Raw genomic sequence first — 25,582 nt, forward strand, 5'->3', positions numbered from 1 at the left:
TTGATAACCATGTGTAAAAAAGTGGCACAATTCAATTTAACTCAATAGCTCTTAATATATTATTGGTTATTGTCTATGAAAACTCTCCTAAACACTCTTCTGGATGTAATACTTACAACAAAATCTAAGCAGCTCATGGTTTTGACAACAAAGATGGAAACAGAAGAAAAACAGCAAAGAACTCTTCACAATAGAGAACCAAAAAGAAAAGTAATATAAAAGAAGCTTAATGTTTTAACTCAGGCCAGAAATAGAATAAATGATGGGTTTTGTTTCACAAAGCCTATATCTCTGAAAGATTGAAAATGCACAGAATTTCAATAAGCAAATATGGAGAACAATATAATTAAAAGGTTAGCAAGAAAACTGAACAGGAACATGTTTCCAGTCATTTGATAGCATTACAGAATGAGGTTAAGACTAGGGCAGTACATTATAACACATTTTTGAAGTTGTCAACTAAAAGTTTAGACATAATTTGGAAGGCACTGTGGAACAAAACCCCTGGTCTTCTTCCTAAAAACAAATTCATCCTCCTAAGTCAAATTTATGCAAACAGCAGCTCCAGGTAGTACTGAAAAGGGTGAGGGGAAGGAACCATTGTGACAATGAGTGCAAGGACAACAAGAAAGTGTAAGAATTATAAGATCATTGTGAAAGCTATCCACACTAAGGAGAAGAAAAATCCCTCCTTGTCATATGTTCTTAATGTATAAAGAACTACTAATTGAAATGACATCTGCCAATAGTTGTCACTGTTAGAATATGAGCAGTCACCTTCCCTATTCATTAGTTGGCTCTGCGGCATCAACCAACCCAAGAGTGAGAATTTTCAAATTTCAATTTTTATATCTACATTGAACACATACAGATGTTCTGTTAATATTTCCACAAAACACTACAATATTTATGAAGCACTTAAATCACGTTAGGGATTCTAAGTAATATAGAACTTAAACTATGGAGAATATGTCATTAAGCCATTTTATAAAGAACACTCAGGCATCCTCAGACTCTGTATCTGCAGGGGATTGTACCAGAACCCTCATGGATACCAAGAGACCACTATGTTCACCTACATGAACCACATTCTACTATTCTTCTAAAGTATAAAAGAAGAGTTCTGTTTCTCTAATAATATTATACAATGATTATATTAGTTTGGGATAAAAGGAAGTGAGGCTCTTTATAACATTTCAGAATTCTTTCAGGATCCTCATCTCACTTTATCCACATAACATAACCTTACATAAAACTTAAAATGCTGCTCTCTGCCAGTCCCATGGAGGGTTAAAATAAGTTCAGAATAAGTTAGAATAGTTTCTCAAGGAAACAACACAGTAGTGGCAGTGGAACTGGGATCTAGATCTGCTAACTTCTAATTAAGCACATCCCTACAATAAGCAACAGGAATATTCTGACTGTTTTGTCACAAAACTACACTGAGACATAAGTGGCGCAGTCATAGCATTCATCAGTATTGTTTGCTTCCTTTTCAACACACAGCTGGCCATTTTCTTTACATAAAATATGTAATCACTTCAGGAATAAAATGTAAACACTGGATTAACTTAGTAGTAAATTTCAAAATGATTTTACTAAGAGCAAATAGTAATCTATGTGCAACATGTGAGTGTCAACCATTTGCTTAGTACTTGTGATATGCTTAGTACTTGATAGTTTTCTAAATGGAGAAAAGTAAGGGGATATATACAGAAAAAATTAATATAATTTGAAAGACAAGAAATACTCAAATTAGCAATACAAGACAGTATATGATACAACATGCAATGCAATGCAAAGGAAGATATTATGCATAATAAAGGAAGAAGTGATGACTGTGGACTTAAGTACAAAACTTAAGAATCAGAGCAATCAAGTCCACATTCATGGACTGTAAGAGTCAGAAACTAAATCTTTGCAAAAAGTTTCCTTAGGACACCATAATCAACAACTGGGACTCTGCATGACCTACAGTCCTCTTACAATCTCTGATGCTGTCAAATTTCTCTCTTTTGTAGATGGTTTGCCTCACCTTGGTCATTACATTTGCTACAGTTGGAAACTTCTAATAGATAAAATTGGGTTAACATTTATGAAAGCATTTGTAAATGACAACAAGAAGAGGTCACCACCTGCTTCAGATGCCAGAACTCTTAAATAATTCACTGCACTTTAGGAGGAAACTTCACAAAAAAATTGATCTCTTGACATTTTAATTAAATCTCATATACTGTGCTAGAAATTACAGAGACAAGAGCTTTTATGAGATTTTATTATTTCCCAGGTAAACATTTTGGTATTAAAAAATTAAACAGTTTTAAATGTCAATGAAAATGTGACCACATAATTTGGCACAAGAAGTGTCAGGCACCACATAATAAATTGTCACAGGTAGTCCAGGATTTAGCAGCCTTTATATGAACACCAAAGTGCAACATTAGACAACTTGCAATGAGAACATCTGAATGACTTTCTGGGAGGTCTCTGGCGGAGGTCAGGGGAAACATTTCACAAAGCTTGCTTGGCCATGATGCGAGTCATGGCACTGAATAAAGGAGCTAACTTGTGTACAGGGATTAGGAATTTAGACTCTGATCACCCCAGAACCTCTGATCTTCTCTGAAATGCTTTTTCCATTCCAAGTCCCAGGACAGGCTATAAAGCTCTGCCTAACAGTCTATTTCTTCAGCACCTCAGGATGATATGGAAGCTTAGATTCTACATAAATCTAAATTAATCCCCAGCTATAATCCCTAGCTGTTGATATACAACCTGAGAGTCACAGCAACATGTTTACTAAGCATTTGGAAGCCACACAAATGCTAGTTTACCTGCCTGTCATCCTTCTTCCTCTCAGTAGTTTTTCTAGCAAATTGATATTCAAAATAAAAATTCACTGCTGCTTTGGATCAATGGATGGCTCCCAAGCATGAACAGGGACATTGATACCATGGAGATCCATGGAGCTGCTGGCTTGCAGTTGCAGAAATGAGGCTGCTTTCTGCCTCTCTCAGCTCCTGTTGGCAGCTCATTTCCCAAAATTTTCACTGGGTTTATGCTCTCTGCAAAATCTTTCTTTAAAAAAGGACCTGAGCTTTATTCATGCTAAAGTACAAACATTCTAGATGCAATTTACATTTTTAACACAAGACTCATAGTTTAAAATGGATCATAGTGATAAAATTTCAAGCATAGTATACTGGGATACAGTGTCTTTTCCGAATTGCACTTCAAGTGGTATGTACAAGCACATACACACCCATATGAGTATGCATTTTCTATGAACTTCTGGAAGATCCATCTGTATGGGTTTTACTTCATTTGCATTAAAATAACTTGATTCCATTTGCCACAGACTTTCTGAAATACTCGTGTATATGTGTTTGTAAAGTACAACTTTGACAGAGTTTGGTCTTCTATCTATTATACTGTTTCTCCAGTTCTTAAATACTTTGAGATTGCTAATTTGGGAAGTTTTATGACAACTTGCTATGTGCATTTCCTTTACTGCTTCAATATTAGAGAATGATGAACAAAAGACCAGTCATGCAAGTCTGTAAGTCTTCTGAGTTCAGCAATCAGCCATTGAAAAGGTAATTGTTAAACGAGCTTTTAAAGTGATGAGCAGATGCTTTCCTTCTTCTGGTCATAATATTTATAGGGCAGGATAAGACTGAGAAAGAAATTTTGATTCTTGCCGAAAATAACTCTCTTTGAAGCAGTTATTATAGTATCTGAGTTGACCTCATAGATACTTCCTTAAACAGAACTAACCTTGCTGAAAGGAGTTGATTCAGTTTCAAAAGCTCATTTTGTCACATAATTATTTTGCTGTGTTCTTGTGATCTTAAATCTGAGCACATTAATTCTTTTGTGGATTTTCATTTATTCTGTTTTTGTTTCCTCCAAATATTCATTAACTACTTTTTATTATTTGCTTACTTGTTTTCATCCCTTTATTTCAGTCAAAGGAACTTAACAGATGTCTGTATCTTTGCAAGTCTATACTTAAGTGTGAGACATTAAGATCAATAAGAAGCTTTATGTCTTATTGAACTTAGTTTTCCCTGATCATTTTGCTAGGGCTCCTAAATACCAATATTTGTTTTTCCTCTGGACCAATTTGTCCAAGCAACGATTTTTCAATCTACAAGATTACTAGCTCCCAGAATTTTAGAGACTAAATGGAGGAAATGGGCTGAGAATCTTAATATTCAGAATGTAGAATTTTTCTTAATTTCCCTATATTCATCTGCTTGAGTTCAGAGCCACTTTGGTTCACTATCTCAGGAGAATGAACCTCTTCTATATGTACTTAGTTGTCCACCAAAATCTATTCTTCCTTTATTTCTTAGTAATAAAGTTTTACGTAAGTTCATGGCTAGCCAGCTGGAAACTACATTTCCCATTTTCTCTGACACCTAAGGTTATGAGTGATCATTAGAACTACCTGGTAAGGATAAAATGGCAAAAGTGAAATATATTCCACTTCCGCTTGGCAACTGACCATTAACACTAGCTGTTAGTATTGGATTTTTTGAAAAAATAGGCTCCAGTATCTGGCTTCTTCAGTGTCAAGAAAATAGTCCACTATTGGTGACTTTTTCATCTGATTTCCTAATCATGAGAACTATTATTCAGGATTCTCCATTTGAGTTTTCTGATGTTCAGACTCGTATGGCTGAAAGCATGGCTCCAGAATCACACAGCAGTGGTTACAGAGGTAGGACTAGTCTGTTCTACATTTTAGGGGCATCATTTCAAGAGATCCAGCTTAAAGCATGCATTGTATACATTTCAAAGTCATATAAGCACATTATTGTCAGTGTTAAATCTCATTCTACTTAAACTACCTGTGGTAGTTTCTACTGCTGGCACTTTCATGGAATTCCTCTTGCTCATATGTGGACCTTGTAGCTTAATCCTGTTAGGATCTATGTGTGTGTGTGTGTATGTGTGTGTATGCATGCATATGCTGATATTTAGAAACATTGTGAACAGACTTGCTTCTTAGCTGCATCGTCTGCTGTAGGACCCAAGACGTCAACTCTCCCCCATACTAAGCCAAATATCACCCATGTAGACTTTCCATCAGTTCTCTTCCACTATGTCTTCTTCCAGTCTTCATATATTTTTCAATAAAATTGTGTGAAAAATGTACTTAAACTATATTTATTTTGTTGCAAATCTGTAAATACAAGCATATGAAGAGGCTTCAAAAACAGTTTTTGAAAAATGCACATTATCTTTTAATTCCATTTTCCATGGATTTTTGGATGTGTATTTTTGTGCATATGGAGAGAAAGAATGATATCTTAACATTGTTTCAATTAGAGATTAAATACAGACTTCAGCAAAGATTAATGATAAAATCAGGTGCTCAATCTTCTGTGTAAAATTAGAAGCTTTTATTGTTAATTATTCACCTGACTACCTCTCACAAAGGAATGCATGCATTTGGACTCCATTATAATGGAATTAGACATTGTGTGTTTGAGTCCTGGAAAAGAATGATAGCTAAGAAAAATAAAAATAAATGAAAATAACTTATATTTTTAGGTGTTTTAAAATTTCTCACTTTTTCCTCTTTACCTTCTTTCCACCTGAGTGGAAGGCAAGAAGTAACTTTGAACCGTATCTCTGTTTTGTGCATCACTGCTCCAAGATCTGATGCAGTTTGAAGAAAGGCCAGTGAAACTGTAGCTATTGGTTCAGTTATAGAGCCTAAAATCCCTTGAAAATCAATGAGTCATTCTCTAGAAATAATACGTCCAAATAAAGCAAGAATCCAGCTATGAGACAAAACAATAAAAAAAAGATCTCACCCAACTATTACGCACTTGTCCATATAATGAAATGATTCTATTTCATTAAGAAATAAAACTAAAAGAAGATCTCAGTAAATTTTTGTGCATTTTAAGACTGCAAACATTTTTATTATGTTTTTGGGGCAATTTTATAAGTATCTATTTGTGGGTCTAAAATTGAGATTAGTAGATTTACAATGGAAGAGTGTTCTTGTATATCCCCTGAAAATTATAAGGCAGAAAGTCTGAGGCACTTCTGTGACATCTTAGCTCATTTTTTTTTTTTTTTGCTATGTGCATGGTTAAGTATAAATGACATTGTGTGCACATTATGGATGCCACAGTCTGTGTAACTGATGTTTTATTCATTCCTATATAAGTGGTGAATCTTTATTCTCTTAAATTCTTGAACTTTAGGATAATGGAAAGCAAAGATAATTACACCTTTCTGGCATTTCTGGTCATTGTCAGTTTAAGCCCCTAAAGATTTAAAATTCAAAATCTTCACTCAAAAGGTTTATGCATCTACAGAAAGAACTTTAAAAAAATTACAAATGAGAAACTAGAAAAGATAATTGTAATCAGCTCTTACAGTTTAATTGCCTCACATTTTTTGTTTCTCTTAAAAACAAGTCCATTATCATTCCTAAACTAGGGACTTAGACATCATTCTGAGACTAGGTACTATCTAAAAGACAAGGGAATTAATAAAAAGATGACTGTGCACATTTACTTTTGAAAATGACCAATTTTTAGCTGAAGTTGATTTCATTCTGAAACATTAGGGCCAGAATTTATTTTTAAAAATTTATGTGATCTATTTCCTATATTCCTGAATCAATTAGAAGTAAGGTTACTCTAGATATATCATAAAGAAAACATGCATAATTATAATCATTCCAGTTACAAAGAAGGCATTTGGCCTGAGAAAATATTTGGAGACTAAATAATACTTCAAGAGCTCAACCTACCTCTTCTATTATCCATCTTGAATAATGTTTGTAGCTAATAATTCTTGCAAATTCCTCTAAAATGAAGCTTCTTGGGAATACTAATTTTTACAGAGAGATAACTATAATAAGATACTAAGTAAGAATGACACAGGTAAACTCTGGGCTGTTTTCTCTTTTTCCTTGGAAATTTTTAGGGCTTCCCTCCCACCCCACAGGTTAGATAGGAACAGATTAGCTAATAGCACTGGTTGAATCAGTTAAATCCTATGGTTCTCAATTTCCTTGTGGAAAAAGAAAGATTTGCTATAAATGTATTTCAAAGTTTACTTACAGTTCTATTATTTAGTGAAAGTTTTTAATTTATATACTGTTTATATTACAGAGGGGCATATAACATGACATGATCAAACATGTTAGTTTTAGACTTGTAAATCTGGAAAATTCTCTAAGTCTAAAAAGCAAACACTGTTATATTGGCCAATATTGTAAAAACGGACTACATAGCAATTTTGATTTAGTAGTGGGTGACTAATATATGAGACTCTTTGCATAACACAGCCATGAAAAGGATTCTTGAGAGAATTTAGAGAAATCAGATTTCTCCAAGTGCACAGTGTTAAAAGAATAAGAAGAAGTGACTGATAACAATTAAGGCCCAATTAAGACTAGTTGTAGCTCTATGGGTTAAAATTAGCTCTCTAAATACAGTACATTTTAATTACATATTAAAATGTATTTATATAATACAGCTTTTACAAATTTTTAAAGATTATTCTTGGAAGAAATTTGAAACATGTCTATGTATTATAACATATAAACAATTCAGTATAATACAAATATTTATACACATTCCCATTTAAACGAAATGATAAGTGATGGGGAACTATAAAATGACACAGATGCTTGATAACATGCTAAATCTAAAGATAAGAACTCTAAAAAAAATATACTCACAAGGCACTGTTACTATTTAAAGTAAGTAAATATGGTGCATTAATCCAAATGGGATTTGGTTGCTGAACTCATACAGGACTTTCAATTCCAAAGTCATAAGTTAATAGTACTCAGTGCAATTATGGTGTTGAGGAGATGGGACATAATGGGAGGTCCTTGGGTTATAGGAAGTTCTCAAGGCAGAGTTTTTACAGAAACCAGTCTCTCTGCTTCCTGGCATGTGATCCTTCTGCACAAGCTCCATCTTCTCTGATGCCAAATCAATGGGCCCAACTGATCTTGGACTTTAACCTCCAAAACTGCAAGGTGAACAAACTTTTCTCTTTTTGCGTTTGAAGATCTATTTATTTCAAAGTTAGAGTTACAGAATGGAGGTAAGACAGGTCTTCCATCCACTGGTTTACCTCCCAGATGGCTGAAATAGCTTCAGCTAGGTCAAGCTAAAGTCAGGAGCTTCAGCTGGGTCTTCCACAAGGGTGGCAGGGGCTCAAGCAGTTGGCCATCTTCTGCTTTCCCAGGCACGTTAGCAGGGAGCTGGATCGCAAGTGGAACAGCTGGGACTCTAACTGGTACCCATATGGGATGCCAGCATTGCAGGAAGATTAGCCTGCTATGTCACAATGCTGGCCCCAAACATTTTTCTTTAAAAAGTTAGTTGCCTTGGCATTTCATTTTTAGTGATGAGAAGCTGAATAATGCATATGGCTTTCCAGTTTCAAGGCCCAGCGTTGATCATACAACACATAGGAATATTATGTATTTTCCCATGTCAGCTCTGTCAATTTATTTCTTTAAAGGCCATCACATATCACTTAATTTTTAAAAATGTATTTGTGGGACCAGCATTGTTATGCAGTAGGTTAAGCAGCTGCCTGAGATGCCAGTATCCCGTATGGGCACTGATTCAGCCCTGGCTGCTCCTCTTCCAATCCAGCTCCCTGCTAATGCACCTGGGAAAGCAGTGGAACATGGCCCAAGTACTCAGGCTCTGCAACCCATGAGGGAGAACCAAATGAATACAGCTTCAGCCTGTCCTAACCCTGGCCATTGAAGCCATATGAGGACTGAACAAGTGGATGGAAGACCTCTCCACTTCTGTAACCATGCCTTTCAAATAAATAAATAAATACTTTAAAGATGTATTTATTTCAACAGTAGAGAGACTAAGAGAGGCCATACTCCCACCCACTGGTTCACTCTTCAGTGCCTGCAATAACCAGGACAGGCTGAAGCCAGGAGCCAAGAACACAATTCATGTAGGAACCCATTTACTTGTGGGCCATCAGTGCTGCTTCCCGAGGTCCTCGTTATCAGAAAGCTGTGATCAAGAGCTGCAGTTGGGAACCAAAACCAGGTACTTTTCCTTTTAAAGACATTGTTGTAATTATACAATTTCCACTATCCAACATTTTATATAAAACTGGTTAACAATACACAAGATTTCCAAATGCAGCAATATGTATCAAACTACATATATCTGCAGAGATTACAGCCATTATGAAGATTTACCTTAAAAATACCTGCAAGAAAATAAAACATCTTTCCAGCCAGTTCTCTCAGCTTTAAAAAATAGCATTAGAAATATACATTTTGATAAAAATCAAGATGATCAAATACTTATTACTCAGTTACATCTTAAAACTTTTAATATCTGTACATGAGTGTACATTAAAGTCTGAAAATTAAAGCCTTCTCTCTTGTTTTAAATTGTACCTTCTATATGTTCTTTTTATTGCCACTACAATGGGCCTGGTTTAAGACCATACATCAGACCTGCAACAACACTGTTGACTCCAATAATTATGTAACTCCAGTACTGCCCATTCCATCCCCTGTGGAACTTCACTTAAGTAAATTTTCCTTTATTTTGTTTACAGTCTCCAAAACACCCAATAGGTCTCTAATTGCGTACAACATCCCGTATTATCTAATTTGAGAATAAATTCTTAGCCTCTCTGGATGCTAGACCTATAATAATCTATAGGTAAGTACTGCATTTTATTTTAGAATACTTTTAGAAATTGCTGAAGCACTGTGAAAGTAGTGTAGTGAGTCTCCTCACACTCTTCACTTAGTGTCTCCTATTTTTAATATTTTTACATTAACTGTAACACATCTGCCAAAATGAAATTAGCAATGATCTATTAACAAAATTACAGACTACTCAGATTTCACTGCTTTTCCAATATAATCCTTTTTCTGTTCCAGAATTTATTGTAAACATTTAAAAAATACTTAGACTTTATTGTATTTTACAATTCATGACAAGATGGAGGATGAGACAACTTATGTACATTATCAAGGGCCACAAATTAGTGCTGACATAAAAATGTGAATTTAATATTCTTTTGTATGGTCATTCTATTTTGTCATTATGTTCTTTAATCTATCAGAGTGGTTCTTAATATTTTCTGAAGTAAGCCAGTGCCGCGACTCACTAGGCTAATCCTCCACCTTACAGCGCCAGCACACCAGGATCTAGTCCCGGTTGGGGCACTGGATTCTGGCCCGGTTGCCCCTCTTCCAGGCCAGCCCTCTGCTGTGGCCAGGGAGTGCAGTGGAGGATGGCCCAGGTGCTTGGGCCCTGCACCCCATGGGAGACCAGGAGAAGTACCTGGCTCCTGCCATTGGATCAGCGCGGTGCGCCAGCCGCAGCGGCCATTGGAGGGTGAACCAACGGCAAGGGAAGACCTTTCTCTCTGTCTCTCTCTCTCACTGTCCACTCTGCCTGTCAAAAAATAATAAAGATAATGTATTAAGTTGTTCATTAACAGTCAGGGCTATGCTGATCAAGTCACCGTTTCCCATAGTGTCCATTTCACTTCAACAGGTTTCCTTTTTGGTGTTCAGTCAGTTGTCACCGATCAGGGAGAACATATTGTATTTGTCCCTTTGGGACTGGCTTATTTCACTCAGCATGATGTGTTCCAGATTCCTCCATTTTGTTGCAAATGACTGGATGAACAACTTAATACATTATCCCTCTTAGTAGTTTTTTTGTCTGTTCTACTTAATATGACTGGTTTAATTCTGTAATTATCACAGAGTTATTCTTAAGTGTTGAAAATTAACTGAAATGTGATCCCTGTTAAACATAAGAGTGGGAATAAGAGAGGGAAGAGATGTATAATTTGGGACATGCTCAAGCTGACTTGCCCCAAATGGTAGAGTTAGAAACATACCAGGGGATTCCAATTCAATCCCATCAAGGTGGCATGTACCAATGCCATCTCACTAGTCCAAGTGATCAATTTCAGTTCACAATTGATCATAATGAAAGGACTAAGAGTCAAAGGGAGCACATAAACAAGTCTAGTACCTGCTAACACTAACCGATAGAATAAATAAAGGGGAGAGTGATCCAACATGGGAAGTGAGATACTCAGCAGACTCATAGAATGGCAGATATCCTAAATAGCACTCTGGCCTCAGAATCAGCCCTAAAGGCATTCCGATCTGGCTGAAAAGCCCATGAGAGTATTTCAGGCATGGAAAGCCAAGACACTCTGGCAGAAGATCTCTGTGAGTGAGATCCCAGTGGAAAGAACAGGTCTTCAAAGAAGGAGGTACCTTTCTCTGAAGGGAGGAGAGAACCTCCACTTTGACTAGGACCTTGTCTAAACAAGATAAGAATCGGAGAACTCAGAGGGCTTCCATAGCCTTGGAAACTCATGACTGGAGCATAGGGAGATTACTGATGCCATAGACAAGAGTGTCAATTGGTAAAGTCAACAACAGGAGTCACTGTGCACTTACTCCTCATGTAGGATCTCTGTCCTTAATGTGCTGTGCATTGAGATTTAATGCTATAACGAGTACTCAAACAATATATTTCACTTTGTGTTTCTATGGGGGTGCAAACTGTTGAAATCTTTACTTAATGCATACTAAACTGATCTTCTGTTAAAAAAAAAAAAAAGAAATTATCAATTCCCAACTTGACTCTCACTGGGATTAAACATGACAATAGGTCTGATCTGATTTCATCATCATTTAAAAAAAATCATGTATTATTTTTCACTTTATGTTTCTGTGTGGGAGCAAACTGTTGAAATCCTTACTTAATGTATACTAAGCTGATCTTCTGTATATTAAGAGAATCGAAAATGAATCTTGATGTGAATGGAAGGGGAGAGGGAGTGGAAAGGGGAGGGTTGTGGGTGGGAGGGACGGTATTGGGGGGAAGCCATTGTAATCCATAAGTCGTACTTTGGAAATTTATATTCATTAAATAAAAGTTTTAAAAAAAAGCTAAAAAAATAATAAAGAAAAAATAAAAAAATAAAATAAAATAAATATTTTCTGAAGTATGGCTACTCTGAAAATCTGATAAAGAAATCTGAGAAAAACAAACTCTCCAGGAAAATGTATATGTGGATATGCAAAGCAAATGCCTCAGGGAACTCAAACACACTAATCTTAGGACTTGCTCAGCTACCCCACCCCCAACAACCTCCTTAACCCTTCTATGATCTATGCTTTACACTGGATTTCTAAACCAACTTTTACCTGAGTTGTTCACACTGCCAATAATAAACTTATTTCTCTACTTGGCCTTTTTAACTAAATGCAAACATCTCAAAAAATACCATAGAAAGGACCATTTATCATGGATTAATTATAAAATAAACGATTTCCAGGTCACAGGAAATGGTGCTGTATAGAAAAGGAGAATGGGAGGAATGACTTTTGCTTTTGGATTTTGTGATTGATTTATCTGAAAGGCAGAGTTACAAAGAGAGGCAGAGACAAATCTATCAGCTGGTTCATTTCCAAATTAGACCCTAAGGCCAGAGCTGCTTCTGGGTCTCACACAGGGGTGCAAGGGCCTAAGCACTTGTGCTATCTTCTGGTGCTTTTCCTGGCACATCAGCAGGGATCTGGATCAGATATGGAGCAGCTGGGACTTGAACAGGTACCCATATAGGATACTGGCACCACAGCGCCAGCCCCATGCATAACTATTTTATTAATTCATTTTAATATTTTAGATAACATGGAGAGTTTAAACTTGCCATTATTTATAACAGTTATTATGCTGGAAATTATTTTTGGTGTGAAATTAACAGATGTCCTGCATACAAAAAGAAGTATTGACATGAATACCATATTAGTGTCTTTGAATTCTGAAACTAAGTAATTAACTTTTTAGCATTTCTGTCACAGGAAGAGAGAACAGGTCTTCCTTTAATGCCAATTAGGAATGGGTTTTCAAAGAGTATAGCAACATGTTAGTTTTACATTTAATCTTGAGCCTAACCATATAGAACAAATCTATGCCAATTAATCCACAAAAACAACAGTTTAAATACCAGCTACATTCTTTGATTTTTTATATATGAAATGATTAACCAGGATTACAAGACATTTTAATGTAAATTTATATATTACTTATTCTTAGAAACAATTTAAGCAATTAGATCTTAAGAAGTGTGGTAATAGGTGAGTTTATAGCACTTTTACTATAAAGATAATTGCAACATTATATTCTGATCCTCAGTCTTCACTTAAATGTCCTTTAAAGTATTCGAAAATACATAGAATAATTGAGGAGAGAGATTTTAAAAGAAAAAGAACCAAATTTATTTAAAAATAGGAGAGCTTGATTCCCAATCCACAGAACTGCATTTCTGGGGACATACTATTTGTATGGAACATCTCATTGAGGTTTGCAAAGTGTGACTCTTATTAGCACACTAAAAGGATAATACTAATGTTGTCTGTAACTGGAAAAATAAAAATAAAAATATAATTCTTAAGGCACAACTCAAGTTATTCTTGGAAAATTATTAAGTCATTTGTCTTTGATATTTCTTTCATAAAATATAGTGTATACTGTCTTGGTGCTTCTATAGAGAAAATAATAAGATAAATAAGGTTATTAAAAGTCTGACAGGGCAGTAACATGCAAATATAAATACTTTTTATTTTCTTTAAATATCAACTCCTTAGTGTAGATGTACATTTTGGTTTGAACAAAAAGGTTACAAGAATTTCCTAAAGCTTCTTTGAATGTCTTTTCCAATATTAACTATCAAAAGGAAGAAAAATAAATATTCATAATATAGGACCTCACTCTCATATCCTATTTAAATTGACAAAGGCACAGAAGCAGATTTTCTAGTTAGTGCTTTGGACTAGTTTTGATGATTGTTAACTTTTACATGCAAAAAAATATATACTCAAGTACGTTCATCATTCTCCAGTTATTCCATGCATTTCTCAACATAACTGAAAGATGCATTCCTGAAAATTGTCTGTACATGCTGAATAGAAAGCATAAATTCCCAGTGACTACTATATGCATTAGAGATATGCATACACGAAAGGTTTCAGTCTCACAGAAGCATAAGATGTTTTCTGTTTCAGTTGGAAGCCTCCATTGCCAGAGCTATGTCATGTACATTCATGTTAACATCCAGCAGGACAGTTAGAAATGTGAACACTCCAGGTAAACATTTTGGAAAAAGCATACTTCTTTTTTATTGTGCATATGAAAAAAGTCTCCAGAATGAGAGTACAATCTGGGAGCATTTAGATCTACTGAGATGGAGAGAGGAATATCCCTTGCTTTGATTCCAGTTGTCTCTACTGTTCTCTTGATTATTCTTTTGCAAGCAAAATTCTCCCACTAAGGCAAGTAATATCCCGAAGTTACTATTTTTACCATTTTATTTGAATTAATTATTAACCCAATGAGATAGTTTGGCTGTGGATAAGAACTCAGGCTTTAGATAAAGATTGACATGGATGTGAATTGTGACTCCCACAATTACTTTAACTGCAAGTCATCAGTGACTTGTTCAATCTTTATCAGTATTTTCTTATCTTAGAAATACAGATGACAATGACTAACTCACAGGTTTACTGTGACAACTAAAGAAAGTGATGTGAGTAATCCAATAAATGTTTGCTATGACTACTATGGCATTTTTTAAAAGATTAACTCATTTATTTGAAAGAGAAGAGAGAGACAGAGATCCTCCATCCACTGGTTAAACCCCAAGATAGCCACAACGGCCAGCACTGGGCTGGGCCAGGCCACAGCCAGGAGCTTCCTCTGGGTCTCCCACATGGGTACAAGGGCCCAAGCATTTGGGCCATCTTCTGCTTTCCCAGGTGCATTAGCAGGGAGGTGGATGAAAAGTGCAGCAGCCAGGACTCAAACCAGTGCCCTAGTGGGATGCGGCATTGTAGGCAGCATCTTTACTCACTACGCCAAAACACCAGTCCCTATCATGGCATTTTAGAACTGAACAATGAATTAGAAATCATCTAGGCAATCCAACAGCTCAACCAAGGTGAGATTGGATTCTCTTAATTCCTAGCATAGGAATCTATGCATTCTACCAAACTAACACCTTACACAAAAATCCACTCAACATGGATTAAAGACTTAAATCCATGACCCGACACCATCAAATGATTAGAGAGCATTGGAGAAACCCTGCAAAATATAGGAACTGGCAAAGACTTCCTAGAAATGACCCTGGAAGCACAGGCAGTCAAAGCCAAAATGAACAATTGGTATTGCATCAAATTGAGAAGTTTCTGTACTGCAAAAGAAACAGTCAGGAGAGTGAAGAGACAACCGACAGAATGGGAAAAAATATTTGCAAACTATGCAACAGATAAAGGGTTGATAACCAGAATCTACAAAGAAATCAAGAAACTCCACCACAACAAAACAAACAACCCACTTAACAGATGGGCTAAGGAGCTCAATAGACATTTTACAAAAGAGGAAATCCAAATGGCCAACAGACACAGGAAAAAATGTTCAAGATCACTAGCAATCAGGGAAATACAAATCAAAACCACAATGAGGTTTCACCTCACCCCAGTTAGAATGGCTCACATTCAGAAATCTACCAACGACAGATGCTGTCGAGGATGTGGGGAAAAAGGGACACTAACCCACTATTGGTGGGAATGCAAACTGGTTAAGCCACTATGGAAGTCAGTTTGGAGATTCCTCAGAAACCTGAATATAACCCTACCATTCAACCCAGACATCCCACTACTTGGAATTTACCCAAAGGAAATTAAATTGGCAAACAAAAAAGCTGTCTGCACATTAATGTTTATTGTAGCTCAATTCACAATAGCTAAGACCTGGAACCAACCCAAATGCCCATCAACAGAAGACTGGATAAAGAAATTATGGAACACGTACTCTATAGAATACTATACAGCAGTCAAAAACAGTGAAATCCGGTCATTTGCAACAAAATGAAGGAATCTGGAATTAAGCCAGTCCCAAAGGGACAAATATCATATGTTCTCCCTGATCGGTGACAACTAACTGAGCACCAAAGGGGAAACCTGTTGAAGTGAAATGGACTCTATGAGAAACAGTGACTTGATCAGCCCTTGTCCTGATTGTTGATGTACAATTTAATACTTTATCCCTTTTAGTATTTTTTTTGTTCTAGTGAATACTATTGATTGAACTCTGTAATTAACACACAATTATTCTTTGGTGTTGAAATTTAACTGAAAAGTGATCCCAGTTAAATATAAGAGTGGGAATAAGAGAGGGGGGAGATGTACAATTTGGGACATGCTCAATCGGACTTGCCCCAAATGGTGGAGTTCGAAATGTGCCAGGGGATTCCAATACAATCCCATCAAGGTGGCATGTACCAATGCCATCTCACTAGTCCAAGTGATCAATTTCAGTTCATAATTGATCACACTGATAGGCCTAAGAGTCAAAGGGATCACACAAACAAGACTAGTTTCTGCTAATAATAACTGAGAGAATCAAAAAGTGAGAGAACGATCCATCATGGGAAGCAGGATACACAGCAGATTCATAGAATGGCAGCTTTCCTAAACATCTCTCTGGCCTCAGAATCAGCCCTTAAGGCATTCTGATATGGCTGAAGAGCCCATGAGAGTATTTTAGGCATGGAAAGCCAAGACACTCTGGGGGGAAAAAAAAAAAAAAAAAAAAAAAAAAACTAAATGAAAGATCTCTGCAAGTGAGATCCCAGTGGAGAGAATGGGGCCATCAAAGAAGGAGGTACCTTTCTCCGAAGGGAGGAGAGAACTTCCACTTTGACTATGACCCTGTCGGAATAAGATTGAAGTCGGCAAATTCAAAAGGCTTCCATAGCCTTGGCAACTCATGACTAGAGCCTAGGGAGATTACTGATGCCATAAACAAGAGTGTCCAATTGTTAAGTCAACAACAGGAGTCAGTGTGTACTTACTTCTCATGTGGGATCTGTCCTTAATGTGTTGTCCAATGTGAAGTAATGCTATAACTAGTACTGAAACAGTATTTTTTCACTTTGTGTTTCTGTGTGGGTGCAAACTGATGAAATCTTTCCTTAATATACACTAAATTTATCTTCTGTATATAAAGATAATTGAAAATGAATCTTGATGTGAATGGAAGGGGAGAGGGAGTGGGAGATGGGAGGGTTGTGAGTGGGAGGGAAGTTATGTGGGGGAAAGCCATTGTAATCCATAAACTGTACTTTGGAAATTTATATTTACTAAATAAAAGTTAAAAAAAAAAGAAAAATTATTTTTGTCAAGAAATAAAAGTAGCAATAAAATGCTCTAGATTAAGAGGAAATGGTCCCTGGGCGTTCATGCAGCAAGATGACTCACACGCTTTATCTAAAAAAATGAGGACAACTATATAAAAGTCATGGTCATGATCTTAAAGACTTTTTTTTCCTTATGACTGCAATGAATTTCAAGATAAAGATATATGATTCTTCTAATTGCAGTAACATATAGGAAGTGCACTATTTATGCTGAATGAAATGTAAAGTATCCTAACCTAGGCAATAACAAAGTAAATATTCCTAAGAACATACTTTATAATAAATGAAAAGTAAAAAAATTAACCTAAGTGTTCATTAAGAGATGAATACGCAAATAAAATATGACAGTCACATACTGGAAGATTATTAGTAACTAAAGTGATGAATTAGGATATATGTTTCAACATGGACAGATTTTAAAAATAGGAAGTTATATTTAAAAAGTTACAGAAAGAGTGATATAGTAAAATACCATTTATGCAAACTGAAATATGTAAAATATAATTCTATTGATACACATGTAGAAATTTAACATATTAAATGATTGACTTTGAAACACACCAAGTTCATTAACATTTTTGTCACAGTGAAAAGGAAGGAAAAATCCCAAGGAAATACTTTGTATAGAATATATATATATATATATATATATATATATGAAACATATATATATGAAACCGAGACAATGGGAATGACAAACCTGTATTTAAGCCTCAGTCAATACAGGTTTTCCATGGACTATCTTAGGGCACAAATAAAACTATATCTACAATTACTATCTTTCAGATTGAGTGGATTTACTTTAAATCTCCGTGAATGACAGGACCAAGTGAATGACAGGACATCAGCTCAAGTTAATGCCGAAGACCGGAGACAGAGAACACTTACTGGTAAGTGGTTGGGCTCACGTTGATGCGCCGAGGGTGACTTCCCGACTCAAATTTGCTCGCCAGAGTGACGTTATTTCCAAACAGGCAATATCTTGGCATTCTCACTCCAACAACTCCAGCCAGCACAGAGCCGGAGTGAATGCCTATCCTCATCTAAAAAAAGTGAAAAGGCAAAAACATTTATTTTCATTACGTATCCAATTATTTTAATTAAAGTTATTGCTAATTAAGTAATTTAAATAGGAGCTCCTCAAAGATAGAAACTGAATGTTGGTCAGTTTTAAAGATTTATTTATTTATTTTATTTAAAAGACAGTGTTGGGTTGCAGGGTTGGGGTGGAGAAAGAGAGAGAACTTTCATCCACTGATTTATTCCCCAAATGGCCACAACAGCCAGGGCTAGGCCAGGCAGTAGCCAGGAAGCTGGAACAACATTCTGATCTATTTACATGGGTGGTAGGGTGCTAAGCACTTGGGCCATCATCTGTTGCCTTCCCAGGCACATCAACAGGAAACTGGATTAGAAGTCAACCAGCTGGGACTTGAACCAGCACAACACTATCCAGCAACCTGACATGGGATGCTTGTGTTGCAAGCTGTGGCTTAATCTGTTGTTCCATAACACCAGCCCCTATGTCTTAGAAATCTTTATAAGCCTAATATCTGGACCATGATAGTACTTAATGAACATGAATACTGTTAAATAAGTGAGTGAATGAATTACTTATTTGAAAAATTGGTGTTTGTTCATAAACATGATTGTTACTGGTTGAATCAGGTTTCATTTTCATATACTCTGCTCTACTACATGAAAATGTATTTTCCAATTTCTTCCTCTGATTACTCTCATATAAAACTCTGCTTTCCCCTTCATAACATTAAATGTAACTCTAAATTAAGTATTTGCTTATTTTGCTTAAATGTCAGTTTCCCATGTGAGAAGGGTATCTATCTATTTCCTTAGTAGTGAATATTCAGCACATAACATACAACCTAGCATCCAACAATAAGCACTGGATGTTGATTAAATCACAATTCCCCAACCTATTATTAATACAGACTTAGAATTCAACCCTTGAATCAGTCAAGAGACACTGAAAATGCTGACGAGTAAATTAAGGGCTATGTATTTACCCTATGTGAATCTGATAACTGGCCCCATCTAAGCCTTGAAGGAGCCTTCAATGCACAGTGATATAGCCTACACGTGATCAGAGTAATGAAGTGAGGTGGACATGGCCTAGACTACAAAAACTGCAGCTAACAGAGACCAAGAGGGAGCTAAAGAGAAATGGAGGTTATGCTGAAAACGAGGGAGGAGATCTGCCTCCAGGAGTCCCACCTGGTAGGCAAGCTGTCACTTCTCACTGTGTGCCTCTTGCCACTCTGTGAGGATAAAAATTCACTATGAGACCAACCTGTGTCCTAGGACTAGAGACTCCTGAAGCTATCAAACCACAATGGAACAGGTCCAACCTAACCTGATCTAGCTGCAGCTCCTAATAACATCTTCATCTGTGTTCTGAAAGCTGACTCGAAAATCTATTTGGAAAGTCAATATTGTTGAGGCATGATGCATTTGAGAAGGAAGAAAACAGTATTTATCCTATCAGATATCAAGCATTAGTATAAAGACATCTAATTAGTGTGTGGGTATCATAATACAGAGAAATAGACTAAAGGAACAGATGCTAGATATCCCAAAGAGCTAACATTTCACACTACTGAGATAAAGATGGCTTTTCCATTACAATCTTCCTTATCAACTCTGTCTTCAACATGGCAAAAAGATACAAGTAAATTTAAGACCTTAATGTGAAAGACACAATTTTACAGCTTTAAAATGCTTATATTAATTAAGGAAATATCAATCTGCAGTATCAGTAAAATCCCCAAATATAGACACTTAAAAAGAATAGAACTGTCTTTGTCTCTCAGTAACAGTCTCCATGTGAGTAGTCCATATTGACAGGCAGCTCCATGCCCTCAGTCACCCAGGGACCAGGTCTTTTTCATCGTCTTCCTTCTCCGTGCCTTGGCACGTAATAGAAGCGCCCTCATGTTCCCATTCATGAAATTTGGGAATATAAACAGCAGAGGTCCAAGGTAAGGATCATGAAGTCATTCCCTGAGATGATCTAAGGTCTTCGTGTAGATCCATCTTTTATTTGGTATCATTTTCCTTCTGGCTGAAGGAAACATTTCTTATAAAGGAGGTCCACTGGTAATGCATTTTTTTCAGATTGTCTGTGTTTGAAAGTCTTTATTTTGTTTCTGCAAGATATTTGCATTCTAAGATGACGGCTTTTGTTACTGTTTGTCCTTTCAGTACTTGAAAGAGACAGCTCCACTGGCTCCTCTTTTGCATTATTTCCTACCAATGATCTGCTGTCCTGCTTATCTGAATTCCTTCATATGTATCACTTTCTGGCTTCTTGTAAGGTTTTTTTAGTCGCTAATTTTAAGTAATTTATAATGATTTCCCTTAGTGTTATTTTCCTTCTATTACTTGTACTTTGGGTTTGTTGAGCTCTTGAATCTGTGGACTTAGTTTTCATCAAATTTGTAAAAATTTTCAGCTGTTATTCTTGTAGATATCTTTTGCATCCACCTCTCCCTCATAGATACTCTAGTTGTGTGTTTACTAGAATGCCTGAATTATTTCCAAAGTTCACTGATGATCTTTTCATTTAAAATAATTTCTCTCTTTCTCTCTCTCATGTACTGGACATTTTTGAGCTCCATCTTCAAGCTTAATGATCTTTTCTTCTTCTGTGTCTAATCTATTATTATATCCAATATGTTTATCATTTCAGACACTGTAGTTTGCCTTTATTAGAGGTTCATTTTGAGACCTTCCTAAGAATTGTTCCAGTATCAATTTAACTGTTCTTGAACATATGAAATACAGTTAAAATAACTAGTTTAAAGCTATTGTCTGCTAATTCCAACATGTTGCAGTTATGTATCAGTTTTGATTGATTCATTGTTCTCTTTGTTATGAATCTTTTTTTTTTCAGTTTTTCCTGAAACCTAGTAATTTTTGATTGGATGCAGATATCACAAATTTGACCTTGTTGAGTGCTGGATATTTATATATTCTCAGAAATATTTTTGAGCTTTGTTCTAGGATGTAGTTAACTTACTTGAAAACAGTTTGTTCCTTTCAAGTCTTGCTTTTAACATTTGTTAGTCAAGTCTGGAGCAGTGTTTCATAAAGGGCTAATTATCCCATTACTCAAGCAAGAATCTTCTGTGCATTCTCCCCAAAGCAAGACATTTACAAAGTTGTCCACTTTGTCTTAAGGAAATAGACCCTCCCCCCCCAGGATCCCCCAGGTCCTGCTTGAGTAGCAGGTACATTTCTCTCTAATCCTGTGAGTGTCCCCTCAGGGGTTTAGGTAGTGTCCATCCCGCCCCAGCCAAACCCTAATCACTACTCTGCAGGATAAAGGAGGAGGACTCTGAGGAGATAGCTGGCCTGGTTTTGGTGCAGTCTTTTGGTCTGAATGGACTCTGAACTTCACTCATTAAAGAGGATTGGTGCCTCTTGGTTTGCTCATCTCTGAACCATAGCCTGGATGTCTCCCAAGGAAGTAAGTTAGGCCAATCACAGGTCTTATCTCATCCGGATCATCATCTTCCATTGCAGTGTCTAACCTCATGAAACTGTTCTTCTGTATACTTTATCCAGATTTGTCATTTTTTAAAGATTGTATATAAATCTAGTCCCTGTACTCCATATCGGTTTTGGCTTACTTTCAGAAGGCCCATCAACACTTACCTTGTATGATATAAGCATGCGCCCAGACCTTTCATGCTAAGACGATCAGTTTGCACTTGTGATCACAGACATGGTCTTTTTAAGCAGGACGGCATGAAGGATGACCACACTGAGGCATTTCATAGCCTCTTTATTTTGTGCTTTCTGTTTCAGAAAAGACTTCAAATCCCACATCAACTATAGAAGGCTTATATATTTCTTTCTCTGCCTCCTTTCCAAAGGTCTGAGGCTTTTTTTAATTAAAATATTCAGATGAGAATGATTATAACCTGAAAAATCCTGATGATATAAACCTGATATTGTTAGGTGCTGGCAGAAAATCTATTTCTTAGAGGGTACATAAACATGTACAAGAGTATTAACTACTACAAAAATAGCACAGATCTACTGTCACTGTCACTGCCCCATAATGGACAAGGATTCAGAATTATTTAGTCTGGAAAGTGAAGACAATACTACTGGAAATCTGTAAACTGAGTCATCCGGTGCTATTTTATTCTTTTTTTATATTTCTTCTGACAATTTATTAAGATTTCTCAAGAATTTTGCCTATATAAGGAAGTCAGCTGATTGCTTCATTCAGAATGTGTAAAGAACATCTTGCAGTTAGCCAAAATACAGATACATATAACTTCAATCAGGGTTTTAGATTCATTTAGGCAAAATTTAATTTTATTTAAATAGGCTAACCAAGCAGAGGCTACGGAAGATTACTTTTACAAAACAATGGTTCTCCAAAGGAGCATTTTGGGACCTTCGATGAACTTCTGAGGATATCTACAGACGTTTTTGGTCTTCATAACTGGGAGGGGAGCTGCTACAATGTCTACTCATTTGAGAGAATTACAGAGTCCCAAGATGATTTCCCACCAACCAAGAGAGACCTTTCCAACCCAAAATACCAGCAGTGTCAAGATGAAGAAACTGTGTGGTATCAGACCTACAGCAATCTATAAACAAAAATGCAAGTGTTTTCATCAGATCAAAGCTTAAACAAAACACACCAGACTTCACTCTTAAGAGAAAGATTATAAAAAAGAAACAATGCTTATATAAGGGATTAATTGAAACATACAATAACTCCAGGATATTAATTCTGAGATTAGAATACTTATTACCCAATTTCCTATGTCTTCCATGTATAAATTTATGCAAAACAATGGGACATTACAAAGTCCACAACTGTCAAAAAGTTGTTATTCTCACAATATTCCACTTAGTATTTATTAACCAGGGCTCACAAACAACTGTATTTTTTAAGAAAATATTTCTCCTACAACTTTTAAAAATAGGCTTATCTAGCTCCACCCAAGCTAGCCAAAACTCTCTCTAGTTCAGCAGGAAGGAATGTTAGGGTTAGGAGGGCAGCACAGAGCCATTAGTCCCTCATTTTGCAAACAAATTGAAGTCAAGAAGAACAGAACAGAAAAGGCAAATTAGAGTTAGGACCAGGTGACCTGAGGTCACCTATCTCCAAGTTCAGTACAATCTTAAAAGTGTCCAGATGTCTCAAACTGCTGTTAAAAGGCCAATCAGACGAAGTCAGACAATTTTGAAAAATCTCCTTAATACAGTTTGCTTACCCTGTCTACACCAAAGAGCTGGCATTCTTTCCAACAGAAACATAAGAAATGTTATCATTAATTTAATCCAACATCAGAAGCCTCCTATCCCTTCACCATCTTATTGTTCCTGTTTTTTCCATATTAATTCCTTTCCAACTGATCAATCTACTCACCATACTCAAAAGCTCCCAATGCATTCCTATCTGAAATTTTACTCATTTTTATGGCCTCATCTAAAATACCATCCAAGTCAATCACAGACTGTACTCAGTGCTCAGGATAGAAGGGACAAAAACAACAACAACAAAAAATAGTTTTAATTTGTTGCTCTGGAGTTTTCATTTGATGGAAAAGAATAGTTGATTGAAATTATGGCAGATGCCACAAAGTTAAATAAAAGAGGGCAACAGGGGCAGGTGCTGATGAGGGATGGTGAGCCAGTGAATTCTCCCTGGCAAGGTGCCCCTTGAGCTCAGTGCTGAAGGAGGATGCTTTTGAGGATGGGAAGAGGAGCACAGCTCCTGTAGTGCAGGCAGGGGGAAAGAACACATGCAGGGGAGTGAAAATAAGATGCACACATCCTAAAGTCTAAAAAGCCTTGGTACACTAAAGAAACTGAAAGAAGCTGGGAAAAATGAATTTTGCTGGGGGTGGGGAAGAAGGCAGGATATAAGACTGAGGGAAAATGCCCAACAAATCATATAGGACAAGTTTTCTCAATTTTGACACTATTGAAATTTGGGGGTTGGATAATTCCTTTCTTGTGGAAGCCCAGATTGTGCATTGTATAATGCCAGTTGTGGACAGAAGATAGAAATTATGTCTTGATAGGTCTGTTGTGCAATTAAAAGGATGCAGACACTATGTTCAAACCTGGCTCTGCTATCTACTTCATGGTCATAGACACTCTCCTTCCAACAGCATTGTGATGGTTTGTAAGCAGTCTGTTTTCTTCAATTCTCCGCCCTGTGGGTTTTGTGGGACTGATTCCACCTTAAAGGCCAAGAGTAGGCCCCAAGTGGTAATGTGATCAAAGAGGTAGGGAGGTAGTGAGCCTCTCTCTGTTGCCTTAGCTGTGCATGATCCACACTATTCCCTCTTCCAGGCAGCAAAGAATGTGGCTTCTGTGGTTTAGCAACTTTAGAACTGATGTCAGCCAAAAATAACGAACATGGCTGCTGGCTGTGTCCCATTATTGACCTTTAATTCATCATAAGGTCATTATAATAAAGCTACCATAGTTGACACACCTGCTGCCACCATGCACACAGTGCCATGGCAGTGGTAAGATTTCCAAAAAAAAAGGATAAGGAAATGGGTGGTACTGAAACCCGCCCCCAGATCCCTTATGATTATTCAATTCTACACTGCCCCAGATCCAACGCCCTGTGACTACAGATCGCATGAAGGAATAGACCCAAATGCTGTTGAGTCTCTCTCTCTCTCTGTCTCTCTGTCTCTCTGTCTCTCTGTCTCTCTGATATATAACAGGCAGAGCAACAGAGAGGAAAAGAGAAGGGGGCAGGGAAGGGAGGGAGAGACAGACTGATCTTCCATCCTCTGGTTAACTCAATTGGCTGCAAAACAGCCAGGACTGGGCCAGGATGGGGCCAGGAAACGGAATATTCCATCTGGATCTGTCTTATGGGTGGCAGGGAGCAAAGCACCTGGACATCATCTGCTGTCTCCTCAAGTGCATTACTAGGAAGCTGGATTAGCAATAAAGCAGTCAGGACTGGAACAAGCCCTCCTGTGTGGGATGTCAAAGTCGCTAGCTATGGCTTAACATCCTGCACTACAACTGGTGCTTGTTGCTCTCTCTTGAGTGTCCCCCACTTCCTTAGTGTGTACTTTCCCTTTGTAGGCAAATAAATCTTGCTTCTCTGCTGACTACCAATATCTTGTCCTTGAATTTTCTTAATTTTCTTTCTTTCTTTTTTTTTTTTTTTTTTTTTTTTGACAGGCAGAGTGGACAGTGAGAGAGAGAGACAGAGAGAAAGGTCTTCCTTTGCCATTGGTTCACCCTCCAGTGGCCGCCACTGCCAGCGCGCTGCAGCCGGCGC

General features: G+C 36.8%; 1 protein-coding gene across 1 annotated transcript in view; it reads right to left on the bottom strand.

The window, feature by feature from the left end:
- The window catches only part of GUCY1A2 (guanylate cyclase 1 soluble subunit alpha 2), a 354,340-nt gene that overhangs the window by 13,747 nt on the left and 315,011 nt on the right, over nucleotides 1–25,582 (bottom strand). The window contains exon 7 of the mRNA XM_051820049.2: nucleotides 18,169–18,323. Coding sequence (XP_051676009.1) covers nucleotides 18,169–18,323 — 155 coding nt within the window. The remainder of the gene's footprint in view (nucleotides 1–18,168; nucleotides 18,324–25,582) is intronic.

This window comes from Oryctolagus cuniculus, chromosome 1 (genome assembly GCF_964237555.1).
Source record: "Oryctolagus cuniculus chromosome 1, mOryCun1.1, whole genome shotgun sequence".
NCBI classification, from domain to species: domain Eukaryota; kingdom Metazoa; phylum Chordata; class Mammalia; order Lagomorpha; family Leporidae; genus Oryctolagus; species Oryctolagus cuniculus.